This window comes from Antechinus flavipes, chromosome 5, assembly GCF_016432865.1.
Source record: "Antechinus flavipes isolate AdamAnt ecotype Samford, QLD, Australia chromosome 5, AdamAnt_v2, whole genome shotgun sequence".
NCBI classification, from domain to species: domain Eukaryota; kingdom Metazoa; phylum Chordata; class Mammalia; order Dasyuromorphia; family Dasyuridae; genus Antechinus; species Antechinus flavipes.
In genome coordinates this window covers 232,001,938-232,016,015 of record NC_067402.1, presented here as the reverse complement: position 1 = coordinate 232,016,015, position 14,078 = coordinate 232,001,938, and the positions used below count along the sequence as shown (strand labels likewise).

The window sequence follows — 14,078 nt, the reverse complement described above, 5'->3', positions numbered from 1 at the left end:
TCACTTTTGCTTTCTTGTTTAATAAACCGTTTTGCCTAGTAATTGTTTGACTTTTGAAATTTTAAAATCTCTCCAAACAGAATTCTATATTATTCATTCTCTCAATGATGGCCACCTCTAGTATTAATGAATTCATTAAACTTTTGTCTACTAATAGTTTCAATACTGAAAAAAGAAAACTTTTCTCAAATCTAACTTTGTAAAGTTCACTAGAGTACATAATCTTATTTTTTCAGTGTAGATAATCAAACATTAATCTTTCCAAAAGTTTGAGATGTATGTGTGTTCTGTTAAACTTTATATAAGAAAGCAGAAAAAGAAATCAAATCTCATTTGGTTTATTTAAAAATAGAAATATAACTTTTTAAAAAAAAAATCAGGCCTGTGGTTTCACTGGTTTAGAGCAGTGTGTTAAACTTAAATAGAAACGGGGACCACCAGACCATACATAAGGATCTCTGCAGGCCGCATATTGACTTTAAAAACCACTTATGTTTATACTTCTTTTTTTACTAATTAATTTATTTTGTTAAGTATTTCCCAATTACATTTTAATCTGGTTTGGGCAACACTCAGAGTGTTGTGGGCTAAATGCGGTGTTTGAAACTTGTAGTGTAGACAACTCCTGATGAGGACACTCCTTCTACTAATACTCAGCAATTTACAGTTTTAGGAAAGTTGCCTAAGGCACTGTAGGTGAGTAGGTGATCTGTCCAGGGCTAAACATATAGAGGCAAAACTTGAACCTACATCTTTGTGTCTCTGAGGCCATCTTTCTGTATACCTAACTATACTGATGTAATTACCACATAGCAAATTGCTTGAATTGCAATTCTATTCAAAATTTATTTTACACCCTTCTACTGGAAATAATCATTGCCACAAAACACATAAATATAAACACAGAGTATAATTTATGTTATAATCTGTATTGGAGGACTGCTAGGTGGCCCAGTGGATAGATAACAGGGCCTGAAGTCAGAAAGATCTGAGTCAAACACTCATTAGTTGTATGGCCCTGAGCAGGTCACCCACCCTGTTTGCCTAAGTTCCTCATCTGCAAAAATGAAGTGGAGAAGGAAATGATAAACCACTCCAGTATCTTTGCTTAGAAAAGCCCAAATGGAAAAACAGAGTCAGACATGGCTGAACAACAAAGAATTTGTTTCTAATCTTAAATATCCTGATACTCCCAGCATGTTAAGGAGCAATAATGATTAGAAGAATTTCAATAATATACCTCATGATGGATTTACATAACTTGTGTCCAAATGCTAGCCCAGCTGAATTTGGAGAGGCTCATCATTCAAGGGATTGTCTCTGGCCACAACAATTCACACAGATTTTCTACGTTATGGCAAGGGCTGGTATATGTGCATCAGTGAATTGAAACCCCTCAACCCTTATCTTCTCATAATAAAATCTTAGATTCTTGAAGTAACACAGCATTAAGCTAATAAAGCTTAATCACTTAAGTTTAATTTACTTAAATTTAAAGATTTTTTTTCCAAGTTATACAAATTGAATAACAACCACATATTTCATCAAGAAGGAAAAGAGATTGACAAAGAGACCTGAGTTTCAATTGATAAATGACGGACAAAAGCAGCTACACCCAAAGAAAGAACACTGGGAAACGAATGTAAACTATCTGCATTTTTGTTTTTCTTCCCGGATTATTTATACCTTCTGAATCCAATTCTCCCTATGCAACAAGAGAACTGTTCAGTTCTGCAAACATATATTGTATCTAGGATATACTGCAACATATCCAACATATAAAGGACTGCTTGCCATCTAGGGGAGGGGGTGGAGGGAGGGAGGGGGAAAAAAATCGGAACAGAAACGAGTGTCAATATAATGTAATTATTAAATAAAAAATTAAAAAAAAAAAAGAAGGAAAAGAGAAATAAAGCATCAAGAATCGATAATGGCCAATAATTAATGATCTGATAAAAATTCATGTAACCATCCCTCTGCCAGTAGTTTCAATAAGATAGTTTAGGATGATAAAAAACTTGGCTACTTTATATTTGCTGTATAAGATTCATATTTTATTTGGTTCAATTTGAACAAATTTTTTTTCTATAATGCCAAAATATATTAATTTTAAAATTAATCATTAGTAGCTTTTTTTCTATATACTGAAAATATCCAAATGTTTGGCAACTTGAAAAGAAAAAATCCTGATAATAAGATCAATTTTCTACTTTACAACCTAAATGTTTGACACATTGCAGGCCATAAACCTTCACAGTGAATTCAAATTTCCTAAGATCATTTCTACTTTGACCCTACTTTTACTTATCAAAACCAATCGAAGTTCAATTTATTAAGCCAAAGTAAACTTTAATTTTGGTCATGAAAACTTTACTACCTCAAGAAGATATTTTGATAAAGGAATCTATTACTAAGGTAAAATGTTTAAATTATTATATATTTTTAGTTGGATGTCTTACTTTTTGTCTCTACAAAAAATTTACAATTTTAAATGGCCAATAAATCCTATTTTCATCTCATGAAATGAACATGTTTCCACCGACTAATGTATAATAAAATGGGAAATTTAAAATTAACAGCAATTAAGTGAAATGAGTAGAACTAGATGATCATTATATGTGGCAACAGCAAGATTATATGATGATCAATTCTGATGCATGTGGCTCTCTTCAAGGATGAGATGATTCAGGCCAAGTCTAATAATCTTGTGATAAAGAGAGCCATCTGCACCCAGAGAGAAGACTGAGAACTGAGTGTGGATCACAACATAGTATTTTAACTTTTTTTTGTTGCTGTTTGCTTGCATTTTTTTTTTTCTTTTTTTTCCTTTTTGATCTGATTTTTCTTGCACAGCATGATATTTGTGGAAATACATCTAGAAGAATTGCACATGTTTAACATATGTTGGATTACTTGCCATCTAGAGGGTAGAGCTGGAGGGAAAGGGAGGGAAAAAAATCTTAAATACAAGATTTTGCAAGGATGAATGCTGTAAATTATTCATGTATATATTTTGAAAATAAAAAACTTTAATTAAAAAAATTAAATTAACAGCAATACTGGATAAACCTAAATCTGAGATTAGTATTAAAATGACCGTGCCACAATGATTCCTGATAGAGAGACAAAGTTGATAAAGTGGATAAAATGAAGTTTTTGTCTTTACCTGTCTGTAGTGATGGTTAGTAAATCTGTGTTCTTGCAGTACCGCTCTCCAACAAGTCTAATAAATTTCTTCTTTGCATGGTCATTTAAATTCAGTTTGGAAAGTCTAATCTGAAATGTCCAAGAAGGAATATAATTCAGCAAAATTAGTTTAGATACATTTAATACCAACAACCACAGGCAGGTGATAATACTATTTAGATTTAGATTTTTAAGTCAATTAGGATGAAATCACATCAGAATTCTAAAAAAAAAAAAAATCATCTGTTGGGACATAATAATAATAGGCTTATTCTATTTCTCATTGGAAACGGATAGGGAGAAAAATCATGCTAAGTATCTTTGAGTTTTCTGTCTAGTCTATCCATTGGGTACTTTCCCCAAAAGATCAAATGTTGGGTTTTCTAGGAAACTGAGAATTTCCTCAGGAAATTAATCTACTCAATTCTCATGGATAGATAGTTAAGATTAGGCTAAAGCAGTAAAAGATAATATGTAAAAAAAACTACACAAATATATCATTATTCCATGAGCATAGGATCATGTAGTAAAGACTGAAATGAACCCCAGAAACCAATTTGTTCAATTTCCTCATTTTCTATCTAAAGAAACTGGGGCTCAAAGAGATTGAGTGGTGTTGCTCAAGGCCACACAAATAATAAGCAACAGAGATAGGATCTGAACCCAGATACTCTAAAGAGAGATCTACTGATCTTTTTCCTAGAAGCTGGGATTGTCTCATTACATGTATTTGTATTTCAAGCACAATGCCTGGCATATAGGAAGAGCTTCATAAATGCATGGTGACTTTGATGGATTTACCAGACTACCAGAATCATATTACTATATCTAATTTGGAGGCATTAAATAACAGGGACAGGTTAGACCTTGAAGAAGATTAGAAACAGAAACTAAAGGGAAAAAAAGTCAAAAGACATGGTGTCACAATCTGAAGAAAGGGCATCTTCACTATGTTTTATAAATATGTGGTCATTCTTTATTCAATGTTAAACGGAAAAACAGCATTGAAGTTATAAAAAGCGTGGTAAAGATATAGACAAACTTCTGGAAATAGGATACTAAATGCAACTGGATTCTCCTTACAAAGAGATTTTTAAAAACAAATTATACTCCTATATATTTAGAATAGCTTGGGTAATATCTATCTAGTAGAAGGGAAAAAAGATTAAGAGATGCTTTTCTCTAGCCCTTTGTAAACCATCTTTTATTAATTTTAGTAGATTTTATTTTTAAAAAGAGATGGGAAACAGTTTTTGGTTTGTTAAGAATTATCTAAACAAAACAGATTTTATTAGAAACACTTTTTAAAACAATAAAGGGGGAAACAACCAAAAAAAGGCACTTAGTAATAATATTGAACTTTAAAAAATCTTCCAGCCAAAAACAATGAATATGTTTCAAATAGTTTGAAAACATAAAACTTCTAAAAAATATTTAATAACCACTATAATTTGACTATTTACCTAAGAAATATAAAGAAAATGTATATGTGTAGCTGCAATCCTTATTTTCACAGTATTATTCATGTCACCACTTACTCATTTTCACATTAACATTTTAATACTTCAGCAAAATTGAATAGTTTATACCATAAGCCCATAGACCTTTCAAAACAAGTTTATGGACCACTTATGCCACCTGCCAGCACACAAAGGCATTGCAAAATTACTTTCACCTTAAATACACTGACATCAGCATAGGCAGCATTTCTTTTTCATTGTTTTAATAAAACTACCCAAAAAAAGTTTTTAAAGGTTCTCTATTTTAAAATATAAAAATCTATTTTATTAGGATTGTACCAAAGTTAATATGGAACAATTCAAACTCCTTTCAAGTTTGATTTACACAGGTGTTCATTGTTTTTTTTTTTTTTTAATAAAGCCATTTAGCAAGATATAGAAAAAACAAATGTGTGTGCACACACATACATTCCCAAAAGCTAAAATATTTTAATGATTTCTTTTTGTTGATTCTAGCCAAAATAAAACTCAAAAGATCAAGGGAATGAATAAGTAACAAGATATTTATTTCCTTCCTCTGTAATAACAGTTCTCATGTTTCAAGGGCTATTTATAATAGATATCAAAAACAGGTTCCTAACAATAACATTGCCCTAACCTGGAAACTATGAACTTATTTTTAAAAATATATTGATAACTATATGTAGAGGGCTGAAACCACTGAGTCGATGCACTGAGGCCGGGACTGCTGAGCACTTGAGGCTAACTACCAATTGGACAATACTCTATGGGCATATGCTTGGAAAATGGTCCTTCCCACTATCCTGTGCTGGCTCAATGATTGGTGTGTACAGAGAATTGTAGGAGGGACTAGGGGGTGAAGTGAGACTAGCCAGAGACACACTTGGGCGGTAGAAGAGGGAGAAGGCAGGCGCGGAGATTCTACTTCCATCCTGTTCAAACCTGTGTCTAAAGACTGAGAATAAAGATTAAGGACTTTTGCTTATCCTGACTCTGGCTGATTCTGGGGTGTCCTGGGTGCTAGCGTGGTCGATACAACTATATTTCATTGTAATTGATTTACTCTGCAATCTACAAAAAAAAAACTTTTAAATTATGCATTAAATAATACATTTAAAAATGTTAATTTAAGAAAAAATTCATAGGCTTCACCATCCCAGTGATCATGAATAAGCTACACTTCTCCCCAATCTCTACCTCTAGTTCTCTCATTCTTACTCCCCTCAATCCTATTTTTCCTTTGTCCCATTCCTTCCACTAAGCACTCTGGAACTCCCCTTTCATAAATAACAAAATTTCTTTCATTTTTGTTCTGGAGATTCCTTCCATCTTCTTATTCTCATATTTGATCCTAGCTGTCTTTACCCAGCATTGGATACTCTCTAACTCTGACATCCTAGTTCTGGAGGACTCAGAATTTTCCTTGCTCCCTGGGTCGATTTTTCTTCAGCTACCAACCTACCATTCTTTGAGATTCACATTATTGTACTCTGAAGCCAATGACTGATGAGTCCCCTTCCATGAACAATCATATTAGGAAAAGGTCCAGTTCCGCTATTACACTTCAGGCTCACCCTATGGCTTGATTTTCTAACCTCTCCACTTTCCTCCAGGCTTTCCAGCTTCCCTTTAACGTTTTGCCTTCAATTTTCATTAACTCCCCACATTTAGCACTATGCCCAATATAGAATAAATCTTTAATAAATTCATTCATTCATCTATCTATCCATCCCATAATCCTAATATCAATTATCTATTTTCCCCAAGTCATTCTGCCTCTTCTCAAGAAATTCAATACCCTAACTTATCTTGTAATGCCAGAGAAACTGAGGGAAGACAGAGATTAGAGAGCTTTTAATATTTAATTTGAAAGAGAGAGATTGTGCTGGGGGCCTGTTGCGCCCAGGGCTGATGTCCAAAGCATCCAACAGCTAATGTGTGTTTCCCATTTAGTATATATACACACATGGCTCCAAGCTACCCTCTGGTAGGGTAGAGTCATAGCACTGAGAGTGGGAACAGACTATAAATCCGATTCTGATAGAATGGCGAAGGCACCAGATATTCTGAAAATTTGGGATAAATTATGACAGGATAGGTGGTAGGACCATAAATTCTAATAAACTGGGAGTTAAGAAGATGTCCCGCTTAGAGCCAGGAACTCTGGACTCCCCTTTATCTTCAGTTTACATATTGACAATTTATAACCTTGGAGTAAGTAGCCCTGAGTTATGTCTTTTTTTTTTAATTTAAATTTTATTTTATTTAATAATAACTTTGTATTGACAGAATCCATGCCAGGGTAATTTTTTACAACATTATCCCTTGCACTCGCTTATGTTTTGTTTTTTCCCCTCCCTCCCTCCACCCCCACCCCCCCAAGATGGCAAGCAGTCCTATATATGTTAAATATGTTGCAGTATATCTTAGATACAATACATATTTGCAGAACCGAACAGTTCTCCTGTTGCACAGGGAGAATTGGATTCAGAAGGTAAAAATAACGGGAAGAAAATCAAAAATGCAAATAGTTCACATTCGTTTCCCAGTGTTTCTTCTTTGGGTGTAGCTGTTTCTGTCCATCATTTATCCATTGAAACTCAGTTAGGTCTCTTTGTCATAGAAATCCACTTCCATCAGAATACATCCTCATACAATATCGTTGTAGAAGTGTATAATGATCTCCTGGTTCTGCTCATCCTGAGTTATGTCTTAATGAACAGTGAGCAGTGGGGGGAGGGGAGGAAGGAATTTGCAACTAAGGGGATTGAGGCAGAACATTTAAGGAAATTGAGGCAGGACCAATTAGAGAAACTGAGGCAGAACAATTAGGGAAACTGAGTCAGGACAATAAAAGAGAAGCGTGGCACCACAGTCTGTCACTATATATACTATACTTTCCTCAACTGCTATGACCTGTTTTCTCTCTACTTCAGTAAAACACAGGAAAGGAGATATCCTTTAGCTCATCATATCCACAAGTTTCACTTCTCTTTATCCAATCATATCCTCCTATCAGTCCATCTCTCCCAATACCTTAATTTTCCCTACCTAGTCTTTGACCTCTCCTGTATCACTAATTCCCCACCTCTTCCCTCCATCTTTCAATACTTTTCTAGGCCATAAGCCCTGCTCTAATATCTCTTACTTCTCTTTTCAATCTCAATTCTATAATTGAGATTTAACTACAATTTAACTACATATCATCCTCTCTTCGAGTCTCTTGCCCCTGTCTTTACAAGCCCCAAATTTGGATTATTCCATTTACCTCCTTTGCTCCTACTGCTGATAAACTGAGCTGGAGGAAATGAGGCAACTGTGCTATCTGAATCCACTATAAATTTATGTTGTAGTTGTTGTTTGTTCATTTCAGTTGTGTCTGACTTTTCATGATCCCATGGTGGGGTTTTCTTGGCAGAGATACTGGAGTGGTTTGCCATGTCCTTTTTCAGCTCATTCTTACAGTTGAGGAAACAAAGAGAATTAAGAGACTTGCCTGGGGGGCATAAAGCAAATCTGAGACCAGAATTGAACTGGAGAAGAGCCCAAGGCTCTATTCACTGAGACACCTAGCTGCTCAAATTTGTGTTATCTGAACCCAATTGGGTCTCTACACCAGAAAGACAATTCTTTCATTTCTGCCTAATGGTTTCTCTACCCCATTTTATTCTACTGTTGTTAGAACAACAAAGATTGTTCTAAATTTTTTCTTCTCCCCTAAAGTCTCCCACTATATCCCTTCCCATACTTTCTCAGCTGAGGACCTCACTGAGAAAATTAAGACCAATCAACAAGATTATGTGATGATCAATTCTGATTGATGATCAATCTCTTCAACAATGAGATGATTCAGACGAAAAATTCTTGTGATGAAGAGAGCCACTTACAACCCAGAGAGAGGAATGCAGGAAGTGAGTATGGTTCACAACATAAGATTTTTCACTCTTTTTGTTGTTGCTTGCTTGCATTTTATTTTTTCCCTTTTTTTTTCCCTGTTTGATTTTTCTTGTACAAGGTAATTGTATAAATACATATGCATATATTGGATTTAGTATATATTTGCACCCTAACATATATTGGATTATTTGCCATCTAAGGTATTGTGCCTCAGTTCCTAATTGTTCTGCTCAATCCAGCAACACCACTCCCTCCTAATCATCATGATCCAGATAAGGAGAAAGACCTTTTCTGTCTTACACATTATGACCCCAGACCTTCCCTATTTATCCAGAACATCCAGTCTGCCCCCCCCCCCACTCTGTCATTGTTGTTCTTGATCCAACTTATCAGAATGTCTCCCCTACCCTGTCAGAACCTGAATGATAGCCCATTCCCACTCTCAGTGTTCTGACTCTTCCCCTGCTTTGGTCTACCCCTGTAGCTTGGAGTCGTATATATATATTTCACGGGAACCTCACATTCCTAGGATACAATAGTCTCATTCAGCCCTGGGACCAAATTATGGATCCATTTAGTCCCAGTAAATATTTTTCAAATAAAATATTAAAAACTCTCTAATCTTTATCTTGCCTCAGTTTCTCCAGCATTACATTGGAAGAGGATGGAAAATTGGAACACAAAGTTTTGCAAGGGTTAATATTGAAAAATTATTCATGCATATGTTTTGAAAAGAAAAAGATTTAATTTAAAAAAAAGAAAATTAAAATCATTTGTCATGAGTCTTACATCTCAAAACTTTTTAATATCATTCCTTATTCTTTCTTTACCCATTTTTGATAAACTGCTATTAAATCCAATCCCATTATATGTATTCTTAATCCTCTCTTATCTTCTCTATTGGTATAACAACTAATCTCTCACTAGTCTTCAGGTTCTTCTTATCTCCCTAAATCCTTCCTTATTACTTGCAAAAAAAAAGTCCAAGGGGACCAATATTAGACCAAATTATTAGGCTCTACCTTATCATTCCTTCAAATTCCACAACTCTTCCCCCTTTCATAAGCTCTTGGAAAAAGCTATCCATACTTCTTACTCACTTATTTTATAAATATATATGCATATATTATTTAACATATATTTCTATGATGTTTAACATATAATGGAGTACTTGCCATCTAGAGGAGAGGGCAGGGAAAGAAGGGAAAAATTGGAACACAAGGTTTTGAAAGAGTTAATGTCAAATTATCCATGCATATGTTTAAAAAAAAACTTTAATAAAAAATTGTATAATAAACTTGGGTGATAGGGGGAAGGAGGGGAGGATGTTTCTGAAAGCTCTCAGATTCTCTTAATGCTTACCCCTAGAATGTATTTTCTCCTTTTCCCTTTACTTATTTTTGCATTACAAATGGTCTCTAAAACTATTAAAATATTAAACTATATGTCAATTAAAAATATATTCATGGAGATAACTCTTCAACATTAACCCTTGCAAAACCTTGCGTTCCAATTTTTCTCTTTCTCTCCACCCTCCCCTAGATGGCAAGTACTCCAATATAGTTAAACATGGTAGAAATATATGCTAAATCCAATATATACACACATATTTATACAATTATCTTTCTGCACAAGAAAAATCAAATCAAACCTGGAAAAAAAGAGAAAGAAAATAAAATGCAAGCAAACAAAAAGAGTAAAAATGCTATGTTGTGAACCACACTCAGTTCTCACAATCCTTTCTCTGGGTGTAGATGGTTCTCTTCATCTTAAGATCATTAGAACTATCCTGAATCATCTCTTTGTTGAAAAGAGCCATGTCCACCAGAATTGTTGCTGTGTCTCCTGGTTATGCTCATTTCACTCAACATCAGTTCATGTAAGACTCTTCAGGCCTCTCTGAAATCATCCTGCTGATTGTTTCTTACAGAACAATAATATTCCATAACATTCATATACTATAACTTATTCAGCCACTCAGTTTCCAATTCCTTGCCACTACAAAAAGGGCTGCCATAGACATTTTTGCACATGTGGGTCCCCTTTCCTCCTTTTAAGATCTCTTTGGAAAAGCCCAGTAGAAAAACTGCTGTATCAAAGAGTATGCACTTTGATAACCCTTTGGGCATAATTCTAAATTGCTCTCTAGAATGGTTGGATCAGTTCACAATTCCACCAACAATGTATTAAGTGTCCCAGTTTTCCCACATCCCCTCCAATAATCATCATTATTTTTTCCTGTCATTTAGCCAATCTAAGAGGTATGTTGTGGTATCTCAAGAGTTTTCTTAATTTGCATTTCTCTGAGCAATAATGATTTAGAGAACCTTTTCATATGACTAGAAATGGTTTCAATTTTTTTATCTGAAAATTCTCTGTTTATATCTTTTGATCATTTATCAATTGGAGAATGGCTTGAATTCTTATAAATTTGAGTCAATTCTCTATATTTTAGAAATGATGCTTTTATCAGAACCCTTGAATGTAAAAATATTTTCCCAGTTTACTGCTTCCCTTGCAATCTTGTCTACAACTTCTTTTTTTTTTTTAAAAGAGGAATTATTCTTTATTAAATTAAGTTGTAAAAAATTTTGCTGGAACATATTGGGAAAATAAAGAAGTTTTAGTTTTGATAGACTGCACTTCAAAAAAAAACTTATTAAAAGAAATTCATACTAAAATCAAAATATTAGTTCAACATCCAATATATAATTTCATGTTCTTGGCCGACAAGTCTTCCATATATTTTTACTCTGGTGAAATAATTAAAAGTGCTTGATCTCCTTCAATTTCTCTGCAGGCTTCGGGTATAATCCCAGGAAACAAGTCAACTTCACTTAAACAGGTAAGGATCAGCCTCTACCTCTTCTGCCCTGTGGTCTCTTTGTGGCTAGTTACCTCCTTTATCATCACAAATGCCTTTGTGAATAATCAGCTCTAACACAGGAAGGTGCAGCATCACTCTCTAGATAGAGCAGCACCAAGATTTTCTGTCTCTCCCATTTGAAAATCTTTATGATCTGAATACAGAGCTTCAAATCCACCATAAGTTATAGTACTCACAGCCAAAATAATCACAATAATCTTCATATCCATAATAAGCTGAACCCTTTATCTTTTACCTCCATAGCACTGACCTCTCATTGAAGGGAACATATGAGTGAATTATAACAGTAGAAATCATCATAATTTGGTTTTTAGCGGCTTGCCTTGGGGCTTTACTTTCTTACTTTTTAAAAAAAATCTAGGTTAGAATAATTGCAACATTTTCTCCCCTCTAAGTTTTTATAGCATCATCTCACTCACCTAAGTGAATCAATGCATAATTCTTGTTTAACTTTTTTTTCCCCCCTAAGGCAATTGAGGTTAAATGACTTGCTCAGGGTCACACAGCTAGGAAGTAATGAATGTCTGTGGTAAGAATTGATTTCAGGTCCTCCTGACTTCAGGGCTGATGCTCTATCCACTGTGCCATCTTGCTGCCCCACTGAATGCATAATTCTTTAGTTGCTTTATTCCTTCCAGTCTCCCAATCTAACAAAACAGAGATGCATACAAACAGCATATTCACTGTTCAAGATCTGGCTCAGCCCAGAATACTTGCTTCTTTTTTCTTGTCATTCAGTTGGGGCACAAAAAGATACCTCCAAGGCTCTCTGTAATTTGCTAAATCCTTCAAGAATCTACTTCTCAGATTAGCTCCTTTGAATAAACAAAGCAAAAAGTTCATTATTGGTGACTGAGGTGAAAATATTGCTGTTTCCATTAATTAAGATTAGGATCACGCAGACAGGCCTAGCTTTTTCCAACAATAGAAAAAGTCCACCTTCAAACAGTTATGTGCCAATGAAATGTTGCTGTCTAGAAACAATGAATCTAGAGGAAGTCTCCACCCACCTACCCCCAATCCCCTACTTCCTTTGAGTGGTTAAGCATCATTTGCATAAACTATTCTTTCCAAGACTGCCTTAATTATTTGCCATAACTAATCCTTGGCCAGAATCAATCATTTTGGTTCCCTGTTATTCTTTCTACCTTTATGTTTCCATAACTCCACCAAAAATGCTATTTTGTTTTAAGAAATATGAGAGCAGTTTTTAAATTGTTGAAGTGCTACCATTGCATCTTCTTCACCAAATTCTTTTAAAACGTCAATTCCTCTTTCTTCTAATCATTATGTGCAACTAAAATTCAACATAAATTTCATCGTGTGTGTGTGTGTGTGTGTGTGTGTGTGTGTGTGTGTGTGTGTGTGTGTGTTTAAGGCAACTTTCTATGGTAAACTAGTATCAAATAATGTTTAGAAATTCTCAGGAGTAAGAATAAAAGTATCCAAAGGGTCTTTAATATTATTCTCATTAATATGTTTACTAGGCACATTTCTAGAAATCATCCATTTAGAATGGTAATAAATGCTGTCTGAAAGGATCAGGTTTTGGGAATTGTGTGCTTACTCTTTCCTCTATCCAGCACAAGTGGAGTTACTGATGGTGACCTCTTAAATATCCAATCTTATGGCATTTTCCCAGTCCTTGTCCCTCTTAAGACTTTTTGTAACACTAGGCACTGGGGACCACCTTCTCTGTAACAACCATGTCCTGGGAGTTGGACACTCCCAGGAGTGGCAGCACTACATGTCTGCTTAAGGAAAGGCAGGCCAGCCCAGGCTGGAAATGGAGCAAGTCAAAGCCTCTGTGCTAATCATCAGGAGAATCAACCCATGAGTGGCACCTGTAGCCTGGACAAAATGGGGAGACCTAGTCTCAAAATAAGATGTCAAAATTGATATTAATGAATAAACTATATTAAAAAATATTAAATAATAAAAAAATTTAAAAATGGTTGGGAAGATGAATTCTATTTTGGACATGTTGAGTTTACAATTAAAATGTCTCTGAAACAGCCAGTTTGAAATATCCTGTAAGCAGTTGGAGATAGGTTATTACTAGAGCTTAGGAGAGACTAGAGAATCCATATAGGGTCATGACTCACATGTCATATAGACATATGTGTGTGTGTGTGTGTGTGTGTGTGTGTGTGTGTGTGTATCTTTTGCCCTAAGAATAGCTTTACTAAGCATAAACCCACAAGAATGAAATATGTCTTATATATGCAAAAATATTTGTAGCAACATTTTTTAGTGGTAGCAAAAAACCTGTAACAAAGTGGGTGGCCACTGACTAAAGAATGGTTGAATATATTGTGGCACATGAATGAAATGGTCATTTTACTGTGCCAAAAAAAATGACAAAATATGAAAAATTCAAAGAAATTTGGGAAAACTTATGAACTAGAGAAGTTAAAACACTGAAACAATATACTCAATGACCACAATAATGTAAATTAAAATTACACTAGAAAGACATCAGATATCTTTTGCTTTTATATAACCTTCATTTCAAAATTTTCCTATCTCTTCCCAATCCTTTAGGAAACAAACCTATGTATCAGAGAATTTTTTAAAAGAAGGGGGGAAAAGAAGGTCAACAAAATCAATCAACCAAACAACTGAGA

The 14,078-nt window shown here is 34.6% G+C and overlaps 1 protein-coding gene across 1 annotated transcript in view; it reads right to left on the bottom strand.

The window, feature by feature from the left end:
- Nucleotides 1-14,078, bottom strand: part of MRPS35 (mitochondrial ribosomal protein S35) — a 46,764-nt gene that overhangs the window by 14,835 nt on the left and 17,851 nt on the right. The window contains exon 6 of the mRNA XM_051961159.1: nucleotides 3,167-3,276. Within this exon, the coding sequence (XP_051817119.1) occupies nucleotides 3,167-3,276 (110 nt within the window). The remainder of the gene's footprint in view (nucleotides 1-3,166; nucleotides 3,277-14,078) is intronic.